Source organism: Notolepis coatsorum, assembly GCF_963971535.1.
Source record: "Notolepis coatsorum genome assembly, chromosome: 14".
Lineage (NCBI taxonomy): Eukaryota > Metazoa > Chordata > Actinopteri > Aulopiformes > Paralepididae > Notolepis > Notolepis coatsorum.
This window is the reverse complement of record NC_140178.1, coordinates 9,921,984-9,948,025: the sequence shown is the minus strand read 5'-3', so window position 1 is coordinate 9,948,025 and position 26,042 is coordinate 9,921,984. Positions and strand designations below refer to the sequence as shown.

Here is a 26,042-nt window from a genome sequence, read left to right as displayed (position 1 = left end):
TGTTCATTAGATGGGTGAAATCCTCTTTCAGTGCCCCTGTGCGTGTTTTCTTAGGCAGTTAGCCTCTGGTATGTGTGCCATTAGCGTTAACCATGCTTCTAGGCCTCTTTTCTTTTGGAAAGAATGATAAAAAAATAAAAAAAATATGTAAAATATGTAAAACATATTTATAATATATATATATATTTTTTTGCATTTGACTAAGAGGTTGGCAGTCGACTACGGCTCCTTTCGATCGATTAGTCGACTAATAGGGGTCAGCCCTAATCTAGTGTAATCTAGTCTAATCTAATCTAGTCTAATCTAGTCTAGTGTAATCTAATAGTCTTGTCTAGTCTAGTCAAATCTAGTCTAATCTATATAATCTAGTCTAATCTAGTCTAATCTAGTCACTGCAGTCACTGAAAGACATGTATGTGTTTCTCCTCGCAGGTCCCCACTGCCACCAGCCAGCATATGGACGACTTGTTTGACGTGTTGATAGAGAGTGGAGGTAAGAATCCAGACAACAAACAACGCTGGGTCCATGTTGAAGCATCAATGTAAACAACGTCGAATCAACGTTGAAATGTAGCTGAGATTTAGTTGTCAACATTAATTCAACGTTGATTCAATGTCGATTCTAAATGTAATTTTCAACCTCAGCCAGATCTATGATTCTGATTTACATTTAGTAATTTAGTTTAATTTAGCTTTTATCCAAAGCTACTTAGAAGTTCTGTACAACAAGTCAGCAGGAATGCTACAACTCTGGCAGCTAAGAGTCAGTAAGATTGTTCATCAAACAGTGTTGAAATTGAGTGCTACAGTCTTGAGTGCATAGTAGTATAGACATGTTAGCACTATAGGTAGTAGTATAAGTATAGCAGCATAGTAGTATAGACATATTAGCATGATAGGTAGTAGTATCAGTATAGTAGTATAGACTATTAGCATGCTAGGTAGTAGTATAAGTATAGTAGCATAGTAGTATAGACATATTAGCATGATAGGCAGTAGTATAAGTATAGTAGCATAGTAGTATAGACATATTAGCATGATAGGCAGTAGTATAAGTATAGTAGCATAGTAGTATAGACATATTAGCATGACAGGTAGTAGTATAAGTATAGTAGCATAGTAGTATAGATATTAGCATGATAGGTAGTCGTATAAGTATAGTAGCATAGTAGTATAGACATATTAGCATGATAGGTAGTAGTATAAGTATAGTAGCATAGTAGTATAGGCATATTCACATGATAGGTAGTAGTATAAGTATAGTAGCATAGTAGTATAGACATATTAGCATGCTAGGTAGTAGTATAAGTATAGTAGCATAGTAGTATAGACATATTAGCAGGATAGGTAGTAGTATAAGTATAGTAGCATAGTAGTATAGACATATTAGCATGATAGGTAGTAGTATAAGACATATTAGCATGATAGGTAGTAGTATAAGTATAGCAGCATAGTAGTATAGACATATTAGCATGATGGGTAGTAGTATAAGTATAGTAGCATAGTATAGACATATTAGCATGATGGGTAGTAGTAGTATAGGCAATGTAGATTACTTAGTAGCAAAGTGTATAATAGTAAAAGACAGTATGAAGTGTAGTAGTTTGTTTTATTGTCTCATGTAATTTCAACATTGAATCAATGTCATTGTGCTTACTTGGGAGGTTTTCATTGCTACTTTGAAAAGACCATAAAATAATCCTCCTGACAAGCCTCTCCTGACACCCCATTGCAGAGATCTCCCCGTTCGACCGACAGGAAGCTCCCTCCCTGGACAAGCTGCTCGCTGTGACGGCCAGCGTCACCACCCTGCCCGTCAACACCGCGTTGTCCCGCCCTCCGGCCCAGATCCAGGTGGCCCTCCACCCGCGAGGCGGCCTGTCGGCCCACTCGCCCTCCCTCCACCCGCACGGCCCATCGGACCAGCCGCGCTCCCTCCACCCGCGAGGCGGCCTGTCAGCCCAGCCACCCTCCCTTAGCCTGCGCGGCGGACCGTCGGCCCAGCCGCTCTCCCTCCACCTGTCGGCCCTCGCCACCGACAGCCAGCTGGAGACCTTCCTGGGGGGCGGGGGGCCCCTGCTGTCGGACGCGGGGCCCCCCCGGACGCTGGTCCTGATGGAGGAGCTGCAGAGTGGCCTGCTGGAGCGTCCTCAGTCCCCCGGGGACGTCATGGAGCTGGGCTTCCGGGACGAGGACACTGGGCCGGGGTCCTTCCACCTGCACGGCCCCGGGCTGGACACCATGGAGTGGCTGGATCTCACCATGCCGGGGGGGCCGGTGGGGGGGGGCCTCGACCCGCTGGGCGTCTCCCTTCCCCCGGCGGGGCTCTTCTCCTCGGACTTCCTGGACTCCCATGACCTGCAGTTGAACTGGGATTGAGGGATTTCCACTGGGAACTCATTGTCACGTGACGCCATTTTACAACTTATACTCCCTTTTACGAAGACCTTTTTTTCTTCTTCCGCTGCCTTTTGATCAGCGCCCGTGTTAAAGACCAGGGCTGGAGTTAAAGACCAGGGCTGGAGTTAAAGACCAGGGCTGGAGTTAAAGACCAGGGCTGGAGTTAAAGACCGGCTTGCTTCTCGGAGCGCAGGCTGCGTATAGAGGCTATACCTACCTACCTCTCTCCCTCACGGTGTTTCGCTTGTAAAGCCCCACCGATCCGGTGGTGAAGCGGACGTATACAGCGGCCTGGCTCCTCTAAGCTCTTCCTCACTGGACTGATTACAGGATTCGCAGAAGGTCCTTGAAGTGCTTAAAGTGCTTGATTTTTTTTACCCATTTTTAAAAAGGTGCTTAAAAAGTCCTTGAAATTCAAATCAACCGTTCGCATTGAAAGTTTTGTTCATCCATGATAAATTTTTTCTGAATCAAGAAATATAATTTATTTTATTTAAAGTGTAACTAATTGTCGGAAATTGGTTTTAAGCCATAAATATTGGATCCGATTTTTTTTTCTATAAAAAAACAGCATTTAAAAGTGAATTGTATCCTTTTAACCCTTTCACTGCCACACGACAGCAGGTTAACCCTTTCACTGCCACACTACAGAAGGTTACCCCTTTACTATCACACTACCGACGGTTACCCGTCGGTAAGTGTGATAGTAAAGGGTTAACCTTCTGTAGTGTGGCAATGAAAGGGTTAAATGCCCTTTTAAAATGAAAAAGTGCTGGGAAAAGTCCTTGATTTTCATTTAGCAATGTCTGTGGGAACCCTGTGATTAGAAAACATTCAGGAGGGGACCCAACAAGTGCCATTCAAAGCCACCGTTCGATCTCATATCTCTGTTTCCCTTTTTGTGCTCCCATCGCAATTGAATGTAGAGTGTGATGATGATGATGATGATGATGATGATGATGATGATGATGATGATGATGATGATGATGATGATGATGATGATGATGATGATGATGATGATGATGATGATGATTACAGGTAGGATCATACAAAAAAAATGCCTTAACTTAACTTAACAAACGTCAAGTCTGTCAGCATCCTCATGCCACCCTGGCAGGCTGATACACCTCTCTATCGTAATCTGACGGTGCTAAAGATTGTGTATTAGGGGTGTAGCAATGCATCAATCCTAAGGTTACGATTAAAAAAAATCGTATTTTTTTTTTACATGTCGATTTTTTATTGACCTATAGTCCATTCATGCCGAGTGAATCAGTTCCCCCAGCCACATTTGTGTATTACATTTTTGGGGGGGAATTAACTGATCGAAAATGTATCGAATTGCATCGAATCGTGGTCGCTTTCATGATGCATTGAATCGTTGCCTGAAGAATCATAATCGAATCGAAGTGGGGTCAAATATTTACACCCCTATTGTGTACATTTCTTTTTGTGTGTGAATGTCAGCTGTAGCCGGAGCCTTCAAAGTAACACTCCGCAAGGCACCCTGTAGAACACCCGCCCGACCCGACGTGACCCGTTTGAATATGGAATTGGCTTTAGCATCGTGGCTAAAACAAGATGTGACAACTAACCCAGGTTTGGTTCGGTCACAGTTACATGACTTCCAACAGTTTGTTAAGGATCCTCTCAAGAAAACGTGTGTTCTGCTTTATGGTTAACTCCTCTTGGGAGATTGTTATTTGTGCAGAACTCGTCACCAGAGCACCTTTTTCCACATTCTTCCACTGGAGAGGGAGGGCTTCTCTAAAAATCCCCTGAAATCTAAGTTTCATGTGTGATGTCACTAACAGGTCAAACCTATCATGGTCCAGTATGTGGTAACTCGACACCTTTATCTTCAGCAAACACAGAAAGCGGTGTAGGTATTGACACGTCTTGAAAGAAATATAAGCTGCCGACTTGGAATTCCTGGTAGATATCAATGGGTGCTTGTTGTCAATTTGCATATTAATAGATCCTAGAATTCCCACTGAGGGTGAAAAGACGCTGCTGAGACATGTTCACGACTTTATTGAAGGGGTCGTTTTCCGACGCTGCGATCGTTACAAAAGCATGTTTTATGATGGGGTTCGGTAAAATAGACATTACCTTTGTCAGCAGGTACTCCACTCTCGCTCCAAGTATCTTGGATCAGAACAGGATCAATACATATAACGTTAGGTGGCCCTCATCCGTTGTCTTCTTCTATAGTCTGCCCGGACCAGACTATACTACGGAGCCGAATAGGTTTCCTCATCGGCCGGTTTGACTATAGTATTTTTATGATTTACCAGAATCATGTCTTGAAGTAAAGCTTCTGAGTTTTAAAGTGAAGCCTCTTCTGCGTCTTGAAGCCAACGTTCTAAGGAGTATGAAGTACAATACAAGACGATGACGTCACACCGCTGGTCACCGAGGTTTGTTTACCAAACTCCAAACACCAAACAGGCCACAACGTGAAGTGCCTTGGCCGATGCCTGGCCCAAAGGAACAACGGTTCCCCTCTAAACCCTCTCGTCAGTCTGGAGCGGATCTATCCCATTCCCGACGTACAGATCGGCTGAATTCGGCGTGTCGGATGATCACGTTGCACGTCGGAGCAAAGGTTCCCCTGATGCCGCTGTGTATATGTGTGTTTGTTTTTTGTTTGTCCTCCCGGGGCAGTATGTCGAAGTGTCCTTGAGCAAGACACTTAACCCCTAACTGCTCCCGATGAGCAGGTCGGCACCTTGCATGGTCGCCTCTGCCGTCTGTGTGTGAATGTGTGAGTGAATGTGTAAAATGTGAGGAACAAATTGTAAAGCGCTTTGGATAAAAGCTGTTCTATAAATGCAGCCATTTACCATTTATCTCTTACTGCCAAAACTTCCAGCACACGTTGTATTTCTCTGTTGTGTCACAGTGACATCTGGTGGCCAAACGCTGAATGAGAGGACCTGGGGGCGGGGCACCAAGGGGGTTAAACTGTACAACGCAGGACTCGCTCCTTATTTTTTTGTGCCAAAAATGACTTCTGAGCTGATGAAGGGATAATTGACCGCATACCTGCAGAAACGTGAAAGAGGCCTGAATACCTTTGTAGTGCAGTTTGTGACACACAGCGAGGGCAGCGGAGGGAATAACAACAGTATTATGTTGATTGATTGAATTGATTGATTGAAAACTTTATTAACAGATTGCAGAATGGGTACAATACAGTACAGCTCAATACACACAATTGTTAAGGGGATGCAGACCAGAGAAAGACTTTCGTCTTGTTTACATCAGGGTCCCCCATTTTCAATTCATCAGTACATATATGACATACATGACATACAGATAGACAGTACTGCTACATCTATACATTTATGACTTACCAGATTTGCAAATACAGTACTGTTTGTGATACAAAAAGAGTCCAGAAAAGGGAGTATATACATTTGACGTAAAAACTGTACGTTGGAGGAGGTTGGGTGGGGTTGTGTGTGTGTGTGGGGGGGGGGGGGGGGGGCGGTTGGGGGGGGGGGGCACTGTACAACTGTACACCAAAACTGTACATTGGGATCTTGACAACCATATAGGTAATTTACAATGGATGGGGGGGGGGGGACACTGTACAAACAAGCAAAACTGTACATTGGAATATTGACAAAACCATATGTAAATTACTGTACTGCGAACTGGAGACGAAATCGCGCGCAACACTGTCCTGATATGAGGCGGCGCGTGTCCGAGTGTGTCTGTGTGTGTGTGTTACCTCGAGCCCCCGGCCCCCAAAAGGTCTGTGCACGGCTCATACACAATGGTTCAGCTTTTACCTTGTTTGGATTGTACACGTTATACTGTTGAAGATAGACATTATTAGGGCTGTCCCCGACTAAGGATTTGTATAGTCGACTTGTAGTCGCCAAAATTTGCCGATAGTCGACTATTTTTTTTTTTATCATTCCATTTGGGCTGTGGGGGGGGGGGGGCGTGCTTAGTCTGAAGGAGTCGACGGAAGGCTTCTTGTCCTCTGCAAAAGCATGCAATTGGTCCACTGATGGATACATCTTGATATTTGTCTAGTCTAGTGTGTTCATTAGACGGGTGAAATCCTCTTTCAGTGCCTCTGTGCCTGTTTTCTTAGGCAGTTAGCCTCTGGTATGCATGCCATTAGCGTTAGCCACTTCTAGGCCTCTTTGCTTTTGGAAAGAATGATAAAAAAAAAAAATATTATAATATATATTTTTTTGCATTCGACTAAGAGGTTGGCAGTTGACTACAGCTCCTTTCGATCGATTAGTAGACTATTCGACTAATCGGGGTCAGCCCTACACGTTATACTGTTGAAAATACACATTATACTGTTGAAAATACACATTATACTGTTGAAGATACACATTATATACTAAGACTATAATTATGGATCCCTCTCCCTGTGACCCGTCTGCACTTCAATCCCTGGTGTAGAAACATCTATTTATATCGGAGCATCTGTGCCTAATTTGACTGTCCAAATTCACCTACCTACTAGTATCTCAGTTGTGATTGGAGGATCGAGGAGAAAGGGGCAGGGTTTGAGATAGGTAAATTGTGTCACCCTTTGAAAGGGTTTGTATGCTGGAATCAGAACTATTTCTTGTTTTTTTTACTAGTAGGACCCCCTTTGAAAATATCTTGAAGCATAGCTAGTATGCTGTATGTTTTGCACATTGTGTATATTATTTTATACAATACCTTTTATACAAATGTAGCTTGATTTCTTTTTGTTGTAAATACCAAGACTATTTGGGGTTTTCAATATGTGTATCCCCATAATGTAATGTATATAGCTTTTTATGTCAATAAAATGATCATGCAACATGTCAATATTAAAGTCTGATTAATTAAATACAAACCCTTACGTAGCCATTAGGCTTTGGTAGGTTTACAAATCAATTAACATGACATGTTCATATAGTTACAGTTGAGGCCCCACCATACACATTTAATTTCAAACCTTATTTATTTCAACTCCTAAGACACTGAGGTTACCCTAATTTACAGTGATGACAAGCTTACAAAACAAGACACTTGTCAGCAATTTCATTATATATTATATTAGATTATATATTGTAATTTGTAACTATATTTATTGTAGGGCAAATATAACAGAGGGCTACATACCCTCATCTTGCACCTTGTTGCCCATATGCGCATGTCCAGAGTTAATTATATCGCTTACACTGCCTGTTTACTAAATTTTTTGTTCTCCACTGTACCATGTCTTCTACTATACCTGTACCTCCCCTCCCCCATGCTGCCTGCATTTTCCCAAAGGGATTAATAAAGGAATATCTTATTTTATCAGAAAGTGGGCTAACTTCTATAGTCAGTTAAATTAATAGTGAAAGTTATAGTACTATACCTGATTGCCTAGAGTCTATGATATGTTATCCATACTGTTCAAACTCTGAACTCTTGCCTATACTACTGCCTTACACTGTAATCACTACCTACATGATCAAACTATATTCTACATAACTCTGTATGATAGCACGTGCAATAATGTTGCATATATATATGTACTATATCCCTTATACGCCACTGGCCAGTATGACTTAATACCGGTGTCTTTATACCTGTAACACTGTACATACATCTGATCAGCATTATTACACTCAGTGGTACTCATTTATATAGTTAAATCACATGTACATTCCTATTGCACTTTACTGAGTACTCTGGTTAGACGACAATGAATGAACAACAATTTAATCTGAACTGATGTAAAGTAGTAAAGTTAAAACACTCAAATCGGATCTAAGGAGTCAAACAAGGTAATTATTGTAGAAGCTAAACTTTTCTCCACATAATTATTCTTTATGAGACGACATAAATTCAGAATAATACTATTCAGCAGGAGATGATTTGACTGTCAAATACCATTAGTTAAGTCATGCTCCCAGGTAGAAAGTAAAACAGAAATGGCAGTACATTTAACTAGTCATTATAGGCAGTTTTGCTCAATAGCTCAAATTCCTGGTCAAGAGTGAGCCCCAACACGTTAGTGTAGGAGTAGACATTGCAGCATAGGATGCAGCCAAGAGTTATTGCCTTCTCGGTAAGAGGTGGGTGGCTCTGAAAAGAGCCTTTGTGGAGTTTGACGAAGAGGCTAAATAATTTACTTCTTGGCAGCCTTCTCGGTCTTCTTGGGCAGAAGGACAGCCTGGATGTTGGGCAGCACACCTCCCTGAGCGATGGTCACTCCTCCAAGCAGTTTGTTGAGCTCCTCGTCGTTACGCACGGCCAGCTGCAGATGACGGGGGATGATACGACTCTTCTTGTTGTCACGGGCAGCGTTTCCAGCCAACTCCAGGATCTCAGCGGTCAGATACTCGAGCACAGCCGCCAGATAAACCGGGGCACCGGCTCCAACACGATGAGCATAGTTGCCTTTACGCAGCAGTCTGTGGACACGACCCACGGGGAACTGAAGTCCGGCACGAGAGGAGCGAGTTTTAGCCTTGGCTCTGGCCTTTCCTCCGGTCTTTCCTCTTCCAGACATGTTTATTGTTTTCTCTAGCTAAACGAGTTAGAAAATGAACAGTGAGTCGGAGAGCCGCCTTTTATCTTCAGGCTTGTGTTTTATCACCCAATCAGGAAAGACGTGTTGTTGGCGGAGCGTCCAAAAGACCAGTCCTCCAATAATCGTGGGAGGTGTAGGCGGAGTAACGAACTCACACGAGTGGGAGGCTCATAAACAAGGTATAGGATAAAGTTATAGAGATATGTGATGAAGTCGAGGTCGACTATTCAGATCCTAATAATGAACCTGCATAATATGTGTTCACATCATCATTTGATTATTGTGATTATCCAGATGATAAAGCCTGCTGCTGAGTTGAATGCAGGTTCTATTCACCGTAATCCTGCGCCACTATGCTCGCTGACTCTGAGCTCAACCAGTCGCTTACAGGAAGCCACGCAGTAAAATTAGCATACTATAATAAAAGCAGCAACGCCCTCTGGTCTGAGTAGGGTAAATCTGCAGTGCCGCAGACAATAGCATAAATCTGCAGTGCTGCAGCCCCATACGTCTGGGTGGGGCTTCGGGACTTGTACTGTGTGTTGCTGTGCTTGGGCGGGGCGTCGGAGCTTGTACTGTGTGTTGCACTGCTGCGCATGAGGGGGGGGGGGGGCTCTCTCTCTCCCTACGTGTTACTAGTGCGACATTAGCGAAGAGACACGTGTTAGCGAAAAGACACGTGTTACTGGTGCGATGGAGACAGTGTTACTTTCGCCTTGTTTACTACTTTCGTCTTGTGTTACTTTTGTGATTGATTGATTGAAAATGTTATTAACAGATGGCAGAATGGGTACAATACAGTACAGCTCAATACACACAATTGTTAAGGGGATGCAGACCAGAGAAAGACTATGACATACACAACATACATTTGTGATTGATTGATTGATTGATTGGAAAGACTATGACATACACAACATCGTCTTGTGTTACATTTGTGATTGATTGATTGAAAATTGTATTAACAGATTGCAGAATGGGTACAATACAGTACAGCTCAATACACACAATTGTTAAGGGGATGCAGACCAGAGAAAGACTTTCGTCTTGTTTACATCAGGGTCCCCCATTTTCAATTCATCATAACATAATATGACATGACATACAGATAGACAGTACTGTATTTATGACATGCCAGATCTACAAATATACAGCACTGTTTGTGATACAGAAATAGTCTAAAAAGAGAGTATATACATTTGAGGGGGAAGAAACTGTACATTGGAAGACGTTGGGGTGGGGGGGGGGGGGGGTTGGGTAGGTGGGGAACACTGTACATTGGAGGTTGTTGGGTGGGGGGTCTGTACATTGGAGGGGATTGGGTCTGGACATTTAAGTTTGTGACATACAAGATATGCAAATATGGTTAGAGTTACATAGATGGAGAGACTGTTAACTAAGGCTGCGGTTAGACTGACTGATGTTTTCGTTTCGTTTTGAAGATAAGTTTCGCTTTTCCAGGTCGCAACGTAGCGGTAGGCAAGTCAGACATTCGTTTTGCAACCTGAGTACTTTCGTTTTGTCACCTGAGCACAGTGATGTAGTACAGTGCCAAAGCAGTAGGTGGCAGTAGGTGGCGAACATGAAGGCAATTGTCAACCAATCAGAACTTGAATGTGCCAATACACTTCCTGCAAAGAAATGTCAACACGCCGCCATCTTTAAATGCTTGCTTGAGCTATTTAGCCACTGTAGCACTTATTTTTCAGCAAAGAACGTGCAATAAACAAAACGGATACATTCACTGTGTGTTCTGCCTCTCATTTATTGATGAAACAAAACTAACATCAACACAATTGAACACAAAAGCGGAGTTTAGTCTCATCGGCGCGTATTTTGTTAGCTTACATGCTAACGTGAATGTAATATGCCAGTATAACAGTATAGCATTGTGGCTAGCAGCTAACGTTAGCTCACGTTATTAGCCAGCCAGCACCAAACTGATATCGGGAGCTATCAGTAGCTAGAACATTAGAGACAACGCCTCATGTATTAAACAAAAGTGAATAGATGACTGGGCCATTTTGTTTAATGCTTGTTATGTTGAAAGAGGGGCTCTGAGCTAACAGGGAAGGTAGCTACGGTAGGTAAGTAACGTTAGCTCACGTTAGCCGGCTGCTCATGCAATCGTTAATGCTAGCAGAATGAATGGATGTAAACTTTATTTAACATATTGCAGAATGGGTACAATACGGCTCAATACAAACAATTGTTAAGGTAATGCAGACTGTTGTAGCTTGGACTGGGGTCATTATAACAATACCTTGACAACACATGGTAGCTGCAGCTATAGCTCTGTTGTCACCGGACGTTGGTGAGGGCACGCTGATGTGGGTATCTACTGCGCATGGGCGTTGAGCAACAACGGCTCTGCGCAGATTACACGACATGTTCTCTGCGAGTTTTGGCGAGTATCCAAAACGAAAACACCTTTTCAGCGTTCCCGCTAGGGCAACGCGTTTTCCTGCCAAAACGGCATTTATATGTAACAGGGACAGCAAACATATTCAAAACGTATTCAAAACGAAAACAAAAACACCTAGTCTAACCATGGCCTAACTGGTTAGAGTTACATCAGAATCAGTAAATAAGAGGTTGAATAAAATTATATGGGATATAAACTAAATTAAATATAGCACATATATATAAAAATAAAATAGGAATAGGCACTAATTAGAATGAGTAACAATGCAGTGGGCAAGTATATAGTCCAGTAGGGTGTGTTAATGTAACACAGTGGGGGGTGTCAGTGAGGGTCCCGAGCCTTGTTGATGAGGCTCACTGCAGAGGGGAAGAAACGGTTCTTGTGGGGTGAGGTTTTGGCCCTGGTGGACCACAGCCTCCTTCCAGAGGAGAGTGACTCAAACAGGTTGTGGGTTGTGACTGGGGTGGTAGGGGTCGGCCACAATCTTACCTGCACGCTTCAGAGTTCTGGAGAGGCGTACAGGTCCTGGAGAGATGGCAGATTGCAGCCGATCACCTTCTCAGCAGAGTGGATGACAAGCTGCAGCCTGCCTTTGTCCTTGGCTGCAGCGTACCATAGTTTGATGGAGGTGAGGATGGACTCAATGTACCTATAAATACTAACTAGATAGTTTATGATAAACATTTAATTTCATTATCTGAAATATTCAGAAATTGAATTGTTTTACCCCGTGCACCCCAAGGAAACCCAATGTAATGTAAATTGTAAATTTGAGGATAGCAGAATGTTAAATGCACACAAGATTACTTTAGCCTTTCCTGAGCTAGACATTATCAAACAGATCTAGCAGATGTATGGATGTCTGGCATCTTTATGTCATGACAGCTAAAGCTTCTTTCGGTTTAGTGTCTGTGGCTGTGCAGGGATTCATGGAGAAATAAACGGGTTGGTACGTAATGAGCTGCTGGAGTTAAAATGACTTGTACCTGATGCCTGCCAGGACACATGACATCAGTGGTGGTCCACCCGTCACCTCTCACTTTACCATGACTGCACATAAACCTGGCACACAACATACTTGTTCACATATATCATTTTCTTTCACTCTAAAGGAAATATGTCTCACATACAGTAGACCCCCCAGTACTTTGTGGAGACGAAGATGGGAGGCCCGTCTGTGGACCTGATGATGAGTACCAGTCTTCTCCTCAGACATATAAAATCAGTTTTTCACATTAGGATCTAACATCCCAACAGGCCACCTTGTTTATGGTTTGATTCAGTTTTAGTAGAATGTGAAAGACATGAATGATGTGACATACTATAAAATCAGTTTATTTACAGTGCAATGAAATAGTTCTGGATTACTGTACAGTTCAAAGTAATCTTTACCTTCTGTTTTGTATCCACAGTTTAAAACCTGAGTCTTCCCTCTTGTCTGACACCCACTCTTAATGGTTTATATGGTATATATCAGTAAACACAATGGGTTTGATAAGCGATTGTTTTGATAAGGACCCCACAGAGATGCAAATATTCAATTCGAATCCAGGTACTTTTTGTGTGGAGTTGGCATGTTCTCCCTGTGTATTTCCTCCAGTTTCCTCCCCGCAACTGACTGTGGTGTTTTACAGTTCAGACCGATCTGGTACAGTAGCTCTGACTGTGGGGTTTTACAGTTCAAACACAGCCTCCATCAGAGAAGTTTCAAGTTTCAAGTTTCTTTAATAGTTGTCATACAGAAGTAAAGAATACTTTTATACAAAATGCTTCTTTCTGTTACGCTCCAGAGACTGTCTATGCTCTGAAGAGACAGGGACGCACTCTGTACGGCTTCGGCGGCTAAACTGCTCACTGCGTTCTATCAAAAACCTAAAGGCTCTTTTAAGAGCCACCCACATGATCCATAGAACGAGCAGATTTCCTCATACTTGCCTGGGCCTTTATATTATTTTGTACTTCATTTAATCAATATATATTGCGCAAGTGAGGCGTATAAAGATAAAAACAATATATATAAATACACAATACTAAAATCACCCACTAGGAAACATTACCAATTTGGAAAGAGTGAGATTATAAAATATATTTGGATCAGATTTCATGCATCATTCTTTTAGATGCGCAAATGGTTTTAATGTTGGATATACAACCTGATTAACACAGGGCATCATTGTAGACCGGTATGATTATGCTGATGCTTTGTATGTATTTTTTTCATGTATTTGGTTATTAGAATTACACCCCCGCCCCCCCCCCCCCCCCTTCGTGAAAATAGGAGGAGGGCTGATGGCGGAGTGGACTGTGTGCGCGGGGAAAGTCTCCAGCGCCTCTTTCGTAGGAAGTCACTGCTATAGAACTTAAATAGATAGAAAGGACACTTCTGTTTCATTTTGTCGCTCCTTCTGAGACAGTTTAACCTCAATCTGACAAGCTGTGTCAACATGCAATGTATATCTTTATAATGAAACGCTGTTTGTTGAAAATAAAGTTATATTTATATTTAATGTATTATACACGTGCAATGCATGATGTGGATTATTGCCAACAGGAACACCTCCGACCAGACGCTTGGATTCTTAAACAACCTTTAACGGCACAGTGGTCTTCTTACGACAGGGCTGTGAAATACCATCAAGTGTTGTGGTAACGTCAGTTGGGTTGGTGTGTTGTTGTGCACTGGTTGAGCATGGAATAAAAACGTCTAACGTTATGTCGTAGATACATAATAAGCCTCTAATAAGTCTCTAAATAACTAATAAGTCTCTGGGTAACAGCACTGTATATTTGCATATCGTATATGTCACAAATGTAACAGCAATATATACCTGTATGTCATGTATGTCCCTATGTCATAAAGTCATGTATGTTGTAAAAAGAAAAACTCAGCTTGGAACTAGGCAAAATCTGTACCTGGCTCGCTGACAACAAACTATCATTACACCTGGGTAAAACAGTCCATTCTCTTCTGTTCAAATAACAAACTCAGCAAGGCCGACGGCTTCTCAGTTACAGTGGGTGACAATATTGTCACAAGGAAATTACATAACTAGGTTCCATCCTAGAGGCAAATCTCTCCTGTGACAAAATGGCATCCAATGTGTTAAAAGTCAACCAACACACTAGATTCTTGTACCGGATCTGCTCTCTGGTAAACAAGAATACCCTGAAGACTCTGGCAGGAGCACTCATTCAAGGGTACTACGACTATGCTTGCACCTCATGGTACCAAAGCACCTCAAAGGCGCTAAAAACAAAATTACAAACATCACAAAACAAACTGGTCAGGCTACTGCTTGACCTTACTTCTAGAACCCACCTCACCCCTGCCCACTTTGACAACCTAGGATGGCTTAGAGTAGATGACAGAGTACAGCAATTTGCAATGGGCCTGGTCTACAAGATACACTACACGACTAAGGTACCCATGTACATGTCAAAATACTTCCCAAAGGTCAGTGAATACCATGACCACAACACCAGAGGGAGCTCCACAAATCATGTTAAACCCAGATTCGGCTCAAACAAGGGACTAACCACGTTTCGTAATTATGCGACATCAATGTGGAACGCCCTACCCATAGCTGTAAAGGAATGTGAATCACTACCCACTTTTAAAACCACTCTCAAGGAGCACCTACGGGAGACTGCAATTCGAAACTGGCCCTGTAAATATCCTAACACAACTCCCTCCAATGTACAGTACATTTCCTAACCCAGTAAAATACGAGACCCTCTCCTTGGACCAAGTAAGGTTTTGTCGATAATCCAATGTACAGTTACCCCCCCCCCCCCCCCCCCTGCCTACCCATCCCCAACCCCACCCACCCAACCACCTCCAATGTACACAGTGGCGGCTCGCCACTGGTGGCGCTAGGGCGCCGACCCACCTGTTAAATGAGAGAAGAAGAAAATTTTTTTTTTTGTTTTTTGTTTTATAGCCCTATAAATAATATAAACATGTTTAAAATGAATAATATTTACTCATTTTAAGTATGTTTGTATTTCCAATGCACAATATAACGTTATTATCTAAATTAAAAAAACAGCGTTTTCATGGGCAGGAAGTGATGTTTTTTTTTATTTTTTCGTATTTCTCGCCCGGGCAAGAAGCGATAGCGCTCTGACTGCGCGTCACAGTTTGATCGCTGTCTCCGTCACAGCCAATCAGTGCATACGGCGTTGTGCGTTGAAATATGACTATTATGTTGGAATCCGAGCGCGATTTGAAGCGGTCTAGAAAGCAGCGTGAACTTCCGTGAGAATTTCCATAACCGCATTTCGCGGAGACGCTCTCTGATTGGCCGACGCCAGTATTTTTTTCTATGGCAGAATTTCACAGAGACGATCTCTGATTGGCCGAATCCAATTTCTAATGTTCCAATTCTAGCTTCTAGCTTGGTTCCTGGTACTAGGACTGTTGTTTGTCTTAGAGCGTGCCGTGCTGTGACTGCAAGTTCTTTAGACTGTTAAGCTTAGGCACTCTTTCAAAGTTGGTTAAGGTTAGAGTTTGTCTTAGAGCATGGCGATAGAACGCCAGGTAGTTTGCAGTCTGTTCGAGCGGAAATGGACAAAGGAATGTACTTGTTGAGTGTTGTGCTAACGTCGACGAGCTCAGCTGAGCTAACACTTGGCTAACAAGCTATATGGCGGATTATACACGTTTCCTGCCCTGGACGTTTCAACTAAACAGTGAGTCTCTCTCTCTCTCTCTCTAACATTAGTACTACTAGGCTGGTGCGGGCTAACTGGCTATCGTTCTGGGAGCTAACGTTAGTAGTACTACTAGGCTGGTGCGGGCTAACTGGCTATCGTTCTGTGATTTGTTTACTTGGTAACACGGGTTGCTAAGGAATTTAGGTTCGAGGTTGAAGAAATCTCTCTCTCTCTCTCTCTCTCTCTCTTCTTAACGTTAACGGTTGTAAATAGTTTTTTTAGGAGCAGTACTACTGCTGGCCATTCATGAAGCGAGACATTGCTGATTGTTTATTTATCGATGGCTCATTGATTTAACTACTGCAGCTCTCTCGGATTGAAAATACGTGGATTATGGCTTGTTCAATATCATCTATGTTTGAATGAATAAATGAATGAGAACTTTATTAACAGATTGCAGAATGGGTACAATACAGTACGGCTCAATACACACAATTGTTAAGGGGATGCAGACCAGAGAAAGACGTTTGTCTTGTTTACATCAGGGTCCCAGATTTTCGATTCATAACGATAGTTTAATAGCTAGCCTTGGCTCGTTTAACAATATGCAAAATATGTGTACAGCCCTGTACTCATACTGAAGTTATTCTTGGTATATAAGAGGTCTGATTGTGTAACGAATCGATTCCACGTCGCGCTGTGTGTGAGAGAGAGAAGGAGAGAGGGAGAGATCTGCCTGTGTTTGGAGACGGGCGAGTTTTGTTTCTAACTTTTCTATTTATATTGTGTTTCAAGTTGTGAATTAGAGTCTAGACTATACTTTATTTGACTGGTTGTGTGTTGTTGTAGTAACAGCTGAGCGACTCGTTCATAAGAGCCGATTCATTGCCGTGAGCGTGAGTCGAATCGCTCACGTCTTGCCATGAGTCTTGCGTGGTACAGTACTGTACTGTACATGTTAGCAAAATATTTGGTATAGCGCCCCTAGTGGCGAAGTACCCAGCGGCCGCCACTGAATGTACAGTTACTGTACTGCTGATACATTTTAGTGGAGAGGGGAGCTATATTCAAGTAGCAGCTAGTACGAGCAGTGTTCTCAAACAGTAGCCTATTTCTTTTCTCCCCTTCTCATTTCTGTTGAAACCATAGGGCACCAGGGTACTGTGCACACATCATTGGGCTCATGTACAGTTTAGACATTTCTCGTGCATAAAATAAAGACACTGCCTCCTGTACAAGTCGGCCACAGCAGTGGCATAAACCCAGAGGGAAGAAAGTAGCAGGCCAGCCTATAACCTCTGCAGTGGTGGCAAACGTGATCCCCACCTACACTCATAACAGGTAGTTTCAAAGCACAATAAAAAAAAACAGACAAAATGGTGCGCATTCACAGTTTATTGAAAAAAAAATTACATTTCTACAGTGAATAGTTAATACTATGCATAACACAGTTAACCGTAACATGTATCTTTCTGCCTTTAGTAAAGAGTCAGGAATCAGTGAGGAAATATATAAGACACAGAGGAATGAGAGACACACCTATAAGCTACATCGTTAACCAGACCCCTATAGCAGTAGGTGGAAAGGACTACCCCATTGGTTGTGGCTTGAGCTATCAGGTAATGGTATTCTTGGCTGGAAGTTAGACAGCATGCTCACAACATACCAGGATCTGGTTGATGTTTGTCAACCTTATGTTAGGGATCTTCTCTGACACAATTTTAAATTTCTTTATCTTTGATATAGCACGTTCAACATGTATCCTGTGTGCAGCCACTTTTTTTTGTCAGGCAGACATCTGTAGAGGGCATCTGCCTTTTTCCTCCGACGAAGGGTGGGATGTTTATTTCAAGTCCAATTTCTTGTAGGTCATTTTCAATTAAAAATCCTTTATCTACCATAAGCCCATCCCCTTCCTGCAGATAGCCATGTTTAAGCAGATTTTTCATTAGCTTAATAAAGTTGCTCTGCCTAACTATTTCTTTGTCAGACATAGATCCAGTGAAAAGAGTTGAACACAATATTACAGAACCTCGTGGATCACATGCTATGAGGGATTTCAATGTGTTTGCAGACTTGTAGGTTGAGTAGCTTTGGAAGTTGGGGGTTGAATTTTTAACTCTGTACAGTCTAATATTGCCATCGTTGTAGGAAATTCCTCTCTGTACTTTCCTGGCATTTGTGCCATTATTATGTCTCTATGAGGCCATGCGGGTAGTTTCACTAGAACTGTGAACATGTAGTCCACCCATGCAGTGAACACAGTACCAACACTTCGTTCATCAATCATAAATCTAAATGCCAAATCTTTTAAATCATGATTTTGTCTCAGTTTCATAAGAACAAGCAAGAGATGCACACGCAGGGGCATGTGTTAATTTGTCAATCACTTCTGCTATATGTCAATGGGACTGAAGTTTGCTGTGCTGTTTCACTGCTAGGTATACTAAACACAGTACATAGATTATTGAATTGATCATAAGTGAATCCAGTGGCATATTTGAAATAGGCTGGTACACGGCTGTTCTGCAAGACCTCTGGTGTTAATCTATTTGGTACTTGACTATGCCTCAGAACAGTATTTATACTCGTCAGTGATTCGATTTGTGCTTGTTGATTTCTCAATCGTTCATCTCGCTCCTCTTGTCCACCTTCTTCCATTTGGGGGAGGCTGCTCCACAGGCCGGCAGAAGTGCTTTAAGGGGAAAAGACAGTTAGCACACGTTAAGTTAGCTAAAAACACCAGCTAACTAGCAAGGAAGAAAAGTCAGACAACAAATTAATGACCGCAAAGTTGATGTTGATAACACTGTAGCTAGGATAACACCAGCTAGCTAGCTTGCAGCTAACGTTAGCTAACTAATAGTTTGGTCTACGTTTCTAATACATGCCGTCAAATATTACGTCTTTATGAATTTACCTTACCTTTGAGCAGGGCCGCCTGGGAGAAATGCGAGGCCCTGTGCGAGATTTAAACGCGATTTTAGAAAGAGAGAGAGAGAGAGGGAGCATGTGTGTTTGTCGTGTGTGTGTGTTAGAGAGAGAGCATGTATGAGAGAGATAAGCAAAGATGACCCCCTAAAGGATATTCAACTTTTAATGAAAGAACAAAACAGAAGGAAAAGATAACTTCACAAAGGCAACATGAATACATAGATCCAAAAGGACAAAGATCAACACTTAAATCCAAAGAGAAGAGGGTCTATACCAGAGAAAACAAAGCAGCAAGGAGCCATTTGGCCGACATCAGCTAAAGGCTAGCCAGGTAGGCTACTGACACCAGGCCACACACAGCTTTGGCCAACGGCCCAACGCTACCCAAGCTACACAAATGACCAAGACAATGAATTCACACACAGCACATGTCGTATCTCCAAATGTTGTGAAGTAACATATGTTTTGCCTGGAAAAAAACATCGTTATTAACAAAACATTCGGGAGGGGAAGGAAGGAAGAGTGGGGTAATGTCATGACATTTTCATTAATCTTACCTGCACCAAGGAACGCAGGGCGAAAGGCCGCAACACAGGTCTCCACGTTGACGAAAGGCCTCTCGCTGGCGGGACAAAAATAAGCTATGGCCAGAGCCTTGTCATGGTGCAGGCCCGACTACATCTTCTGTCAAAGATGATGTCGTAGTCAGAGTGCCAGAACCCCCTGCTATTCTCACGGCTAATGTCAATGGTCGTAGCACAAGTTAACAGCTAACTAGTCTCTAGGCTAACTGATAGCATCAAACGAACGTTCCCAGCCGAGCGCAGCCGGCAGCTAACGTCGTAGCTAAACAGCTAACTGGCTAACAGTTAGCTCAACCAGGCTATCGCTAACCATTAGCTAACGCAGAAGCAAGCTATGCGGCTACATACAGGTGCTGACACCAGGCCACACACCGTTAGCTACTAGTAGTACTACAACAGCTAGTCGGCCAGTTTAGCTCCAGAGAGAGAGAGAGAGAGAGAGAGAGAGAGAGAGATGTCCACGGTGGGAATAGAATAGAGTTAATAGAATAGGTTAAAAACTCACCAAACGTCCAAGAGGATGGAGACAACCGCGTGGAGTTGACAAAGTTCATCTGCCAAACGACCATCCTCTTCATCTTGGCTGCATGTGCTGTCTCTAGGTTAGCTAAGCTAGCTACTAGCCGACATCATCATGGCTATATCCCGACTGCACCATGACAAGGCTCCGGCCATTTGTCCCGCCAGCGAGAGGCCTTTCGTCAACGTTCCTTGGTGACCGACCGACTGATAATGACCGACCTCTTCATCTTGGCTGGCATAACTAAGCATAATAGTCAAAAGCTGCACGCGCGAAATAGTCAAACGCAGCTGACGCGCGCCGGCGCCGGCGTACTACACATGATGTAAGTAACCACTCCCTTCGTTGAAACCAATAGTATGTCTGCTGCAGAGCCCCAGAGCTCCAATAGTGAGTATGTCTGCAGACCCAGGAACAAGTCAGACACATTCTACAAACGTGTCTAATGTGAAATATATAAGCATATAAGCAAAACTAGATTTTAGGTCTGTGATGAAAAAGGGCCTCGCGGGAAGGGGGGCTTCGGAAAAAAAAAAAAAAAAAAAAAAAAAAAAAAAAAAAAACGATTTTTTTTTTATTTTTTTTTATTTTTTGCGAGGCCCCCCTTCCCGCGAGGCCCTGTGCGACCGCACTGCTCGCACACCCCCTGAGGCGGCCCTGCCTTTGAGCAAACATAAGTGTCCTTGGAAATGGTCTTCACATTCAGTTGTGTATGTGGTCGACGACACACACTTGCATTTGTCGAGTTTTCTTTTGGGCTTCTGAAAGAGTACAAAATATACTCCTCCATCCAGTCGTTCAGGGTACCTGGTGTCTGAATTACAGGTACCCCACGCACAGCGTTTCACCATCAGATATTAGCTAGATAATAAACATAGAAACTGAACTCTTCACAGTGGTTTCGATCACAGACGTTTGGTTTGATGCGCCCCACAAATGGCTTTTCTGTTAATGCAAGGATTTTCACTGTGATATGATTGGACAAATTCTATTTGGGGCGTGGTTTAGCGACAGGTCTATTCTGAATGGCTGGTTTCAAGAGGGAGGGTTGATTGATTGAAAATTGTATTAACAGATTGCAGAATGGGCTCAATACACACAATTGTTAAGGGGATGCAGACCAGAGAAAGACTTTCGTCTTGTTTACATCAGGGTCCCCCATTTTCAATTCATGACATTTATGACATACACAACATACAGATATGTATCATGACATACAAGATATGCAAATATACAGTACTGTTAAAAAGAGATCCTAACAGATAATATATACATAATTATGAGGGCTGCTGATGACTCCTAACATCATATCACGTTTTTTAATAATGCTGTAAAGTTAAGTAAAATGCATTTCAATATGAATTTACAAATTAAACTTGCAGCTATTAATTCTAAATGTACCAGTCTGAGTGACATACCAGTTTATCATAAATCAGGTTTGACATATGTATTTATTTTGTGTGCGATGGTCACTCTTTGTAACTTTTGGTTGTTACTGTTAACTCTCCAAGAGTGTGTGTAACCAGAAGTTATAGATGCCATTAAAGGCCCATAGCAAACAGCTGCATGTGGAGCCAACTAGAACCCTCAAACCTGCTTTAACTCTAACCCTCAACCCAACCGTGACCTTTAACCTAACAAACTCAATTTCCCTTCCAAAATCAGTTAAATCCTAAATTCAAACTTCTCCAATCTGAAAATCTATTAGAGGCTCTTGTTCCACCTAGTAGAGCACTTCCTCCATCTGGTGGTGAAACCCAACATGACAGGCAGCATCCTAGACATGGTCCAGGAAAAACAGAACAATTTATACATAGGGATGTTTATTCATTCATCACCTGACCTTGTGGTCATTGGGATAACTCTCTCAAAACAGAGTGGGTGGCTCTGAAAAGAGCCTTTGGGTGAATACGGGTTTGATGGACAGGAAGGTTTACTTGGAGCTGGTGTACTTGGTCACAGCCTTGGTTCCCTCGGACACTGCATGCTTGGCCAGTTCACCGGGGAGCAGCAGGCGGACGGCGGTCTGGATCTCCCTGGAGGTGATGGTCCTACGCTTGTTGTAGAGAGCCAGTTTAGAGGCTTCTCCGGCGATGCGCTCAAAGATGTCGTTAACGAAGGAGTTCATGATCCCCATGGCCTTGGAGGAAACGCCGGTGTCAGGATGGACCTGCTTCAGCACCTTGTAAATATAAATGGCATAACTCTCCTTCCTAGACTTTCTGCGCTTCTTGCCTCCCTTGGCGGTTGTCTTGGTGACGGCTTTCTTGGAGCCCTTCTTGGGCGCTGGCTTGGCTGGCTCAGGCATGATGATCGGTCGGGACTAAACAACAACGAATGTGGAAAGAGAAGCGCACTGCTGCCTCTTTATAGGTCAAATTGTGCAAATACAGCTGCGTGGCTTCTTGTATACGATTGGTTGAGAGGCTTTGTCGCACATTTCCCGCGCACAGGAAACTATTTGCGCGCAAAACCATAATAACCCAACCATTATTCTCTTAGCAAAACTCCATAGCCACACTTGATATTAAGCCAAGCTATAATCGACATGAAACTGCATTTTTCCAAGACAATGATTTTGTGCATCTTGATAGCTCTCTTGGTGACATCTGTCACTCGTTGACTTACAATATATATACACACACACACCTTCATACACATCTGTCTGTACATACAGTTGCATAATCCTTTTTACATGTATTTGGCATAACTTTTAATCATGAACATGCCAGTATACAGTTATAAGGTGAGAGTTTTCTGATGGTGCTGAGTCGTCTCCATCAGCAGGTTTCCTCTTGTTTGGGTTATATAAACAGATGACACAGACCGGCATGGTCTCACCATGAGCTACATGTATCGGTACCTCACTGTGGTACAAGATAATAATACAAGTATGACTCTGACAACATATAGTATGTTTCATTCCTTGAGCTATTTCTTCTGAATGTATCAAAAATGTAGCTGGCAGCCTACTGCACCACATTCTAAGATACTTTACTTCACAATGAGTTGAGCCCTAACAATAGAGGCCTGTATATCTGACCTATAGGCTAAACACAAACTGTAATGTCTGTGTTGTTCTGTTTCTTCCAGTATGGCTGCCTGTAACCGTTGGTAACCACTTTCAAAAGAAAATGCCTAATTTGTGTGCAGTGGTAGTCGGTAAACACTGCTGAAAAGCATGATATTACTGTTCTGTTGTGACTTCTTTATAACATTCAGTAATAAGACACAACACTATGTGTTGATATGATAATCTATACATATAATTTATACATATAGCAACCATTCCATTGCCTTTACTACACAAACATTCCGTGCAAGGCCTCTTTTGTGGAAATGCAGAACATGTTGATATGGTGCGTTTATGTTTGGTGATATGATGATTCATTATGAATCTACTATGTCTATTTAAACGATTGAAATATAATTAAAATAGACCAATGCAGTTATTATTTATTGTGCTAAGTGTTCAGTGTAGCAGACATTAATCAGAAAACACAGCAGATCAGCAATTCCCAAAAAGCATGTATTGTCAACAAGCATGCAGCAGTTTAAAGTACACAGCAAACTAGTCCCCCCCCCCAAAAGGAAAATGTAGCTACGTTTCTTGTGTGAGTTATGAAATGTTTTGCAACATTAATTAATTAAATGTTAGTTGTAATTAATATAGGCCACGTGAAACCTTCCACTGATCTAAGGTGGTGATCATCCCTCATACGAAGTCGAGGTGACCCACGCTACAGGCCACCAGCAACAGTGTGTTTACCAACACCGGAAAAGCATCCATTTAAAACAAAACGCGTCACCCCAGATTACTATTCTTGCTCCCAGTCTCTAGTCAGGTAGCTCGGCTCGCTGGAAAACGAGATTATGTCGGATTATAATGCAATCTAAAGAATTGTGAGACATAAATAACAGAGAAAGGTATAGCTGCGCACCATGGTGAAGGCGCACATTGGTGGTTTGAAGCGTCCACAAACACACCAGGGGTCTCCAAATGGTTTAATTATGATGGCACATATTTCTGCTTGCTGACCCATTTGGCGTTAAATTCCTGCAATATTCATAGTTGTGTATTTGAGCTCTTTTTTGGCGAGGAGAAAACACAAGCGGCAGAGCAGTTTGGCAGCACAGAGGAGGACAGGGTGGGTTGAGTCTACATGGCTCTCATGTAGTGTTTAAGACCAGCCCTCTGACTGAGCTTCAATATCATAATTCTACTTGTGTTGAATCTGAGACAGAACGAGAGAAGATGGCAGAAGTCGCTCCAGCTCCAGCTCCCGCCGCTCCGGCTAAGGCCGCTAAGAAGAAGGCAGCTCCCAGACCCAAGAAGGCAGGTCCCAGCGTCAGTGACCTGGTCGTCGAGGCAGTGTCTGCTTCTAAAGAGAGGAGCGGTGTGTCTCTGGCTGCCGTGAAGAAGGCTCTGGCTGCCGGCGGCTATGACGTGGACAAGAACAAGGCCCGCGTTAAGACGGCTGTCAAGAGTCTGGTGACAAAGGGAACCCTGGTTCAGGTCAAGGGTACCGGAGCCTCCGGCTCTTTCAAGATCAACAAGGCTGAGGTTAAAGCCAAAAAGCCCGCAAAGAAAGCTGCTCCGAAAGCCAAGAAGCCAGCAGCCAAGAAACCTGTCCTGGCCAAAAAGCCCGCGAAGGCAGCGACTAAGAAGCCTGTTGCCGCCAAGAAGTCTCCCAAGAAAGTCAAGAAGGTAGCGGCCAAGAGTCCCAAGAAGGTAGCGGCCAAGAGTCCCAAGAAGGTAGCAGCCAAGAGTCCCAAGAAGGTAGCAGCCAAGAGCCCAAAGAAGGTGAAAAAGCCCGCTGCGCCCAAGAAGGCCCCAGCTAAGAAGGCTGCCAAGCCCATAGCAGCTAAGCGGGCAGCTCCCAAGAAGAGATAAGCGTTTGAACAGAACGTTGTCTTTAATTCAACAAAAGGCTCTTTTAAGAGCCACCCACCACTTTCATGAAAAGCAATTATTGTACTCTAGTGTGTGTGGAAGTGAAGGCGGCTTATCGAACGAAGTATATAACTTAGTATTTATGGGATGGTTGATTTCCACGAGTTACTTCCAGCACGGCAACAAAGCAAACGCAACTTTATAATAATATAAATATGGAGAATATACCACAAAAAAACGAATATAAAATATAGATCAGATATAGGTTCTTAATTGGAGAATGTTGATTGTTATTAAGACCGGTTTTATTAGTGGGTCCTACTAACGCAGATACTTTACCGCAACGAGTTGAGCCCTTTATTGTGGAAATACATAAATTGCTATCATTTATGGTGCATTTATGTCCGTGCGTAAATTACCGCTATGACACTATTGGAATGACTACGGGTGATGGCCCATTAGTAGACACACAGGACATTATTGTAATTTTATTTATTCAGACTGGTTTGGATCATATGTTGGCACATAATTATGTTTCCCACTACCTCACATTAAATATCTACACAAGCAACCATTATAGTATACAGAACAAGTGGAACATTGTCAAACAAAAGGCTCTTTTATGGACCCCCACTATTTATATGAAACAGGCACGGCTACAAAACACTACTAGTAGTTCTACCCATTTATTTATAATGTGATTAGTGATCCAGACCAGCAACATTGGCAGGTAAAGAAAATGGTCTGAACGAGTCGCACCGCTTCAGTTGAGCCCCAACAATTGTGGAAATACACAAATTGCTGTCATGTCAATTTATGTTCGTGAATGCTGTAATCTGTATATATAAACCTTACTATTTTATGTTTCTCAGTCCAAATTAATCATCACTTGACCGCTATGACATGCCATTTATAATTTTACATTATATCGTTAAGCCTTCAAAACAGGGACAAAAACACTGCAGACAAACACACTAAACATTACTTCTAAACGGCACTGTACACGGTCAAATGTTATGCATTACGTGTTTATAGTCTTACATTTATGTCCGAGGTAGCGAGACAACGTAAGTTAAACAAAAAATTGTATTTTGACA

The 26,042-nt window shown here is 42.7% G+C and overlaps 4 protein-coding genes across 4 annotated transcripts in view; 2 read left to right on the top strand and 2 right to left on the bottom strand.

The window, feature by feature from the left end:
* Positions 1 to 5,821, top strand: part of LOC311239826 (myocardin-related transcription factor B-like) — a gene marked incomplete at its 5' end in the record, with an annotated part of 29,514 nt that extends 23,693 nt beyond the window's left edge. Inside the window, 2 exons of the mRNA XM_084328276.1 lie at positions 433 to 493; positions 1,736 to 5,821. Coding sequence (XP_084184402.1) covers positions 433 to 493; positions 1,736 to 2,379 — 705 coding nt within the window. The 3' untranslated portion in view covers positions 2,380 to 5,821. The remainder of the gene's footprint in view (positions 1 to 432; positions 494 to 1,735) is intronic.
* Positions 1 to 26,042, top strand: part of LOC311241038 (histone H1-like) — a gene marked incomplete at both ends in the record, with an annotated part of 359,561 nt that overhangs the window by 150,028 nt on the left and 183,491 nt on the right. The gene's annotated exons all lie outside the window — the stretch shown is intronic.
* On the bottom strand, positions 8,144 to 8,918 carry LOC311239805 (histone H2A). The gene has a single exon (XM_084328254.1). The coding sequence runs from the start codon at positions 8,909 to 8,911 to the stop codon at positions 8,528 to 8,530; it is 384 nt and encodes a 127-aa protein (XP_084184380.1). The 5' UTR covers positions 8,912 to 8,918; the 3' UTR covers positions 8,144 to 8,527.
* LOC311240086 (histone H2B-like) lies at positions 21,985 to 22,359 on the bottom strand (the record flags this gene model as incomplete). Its single annotated transcript, XM_084328613.1, has 1 exon — positions 21,985 to 22,359. One exon carries the CDS (start codon positions 22,357 to 22,359, stop codon positions 21,985 to 21,987), a length of 375 nt encoding a protein of 124 aa, XP_084184739.1.

What these genes read in the sequence shown, in the direction of transcription:
- LOC311239805 (XM_084328254.1), bottom strand. Translation starts at nt 8,911, where the DNA reads ATGTCTGGAAGAGGAAAGACCGGAGGAAAGGCCAGAGCCAAGGCTAAA.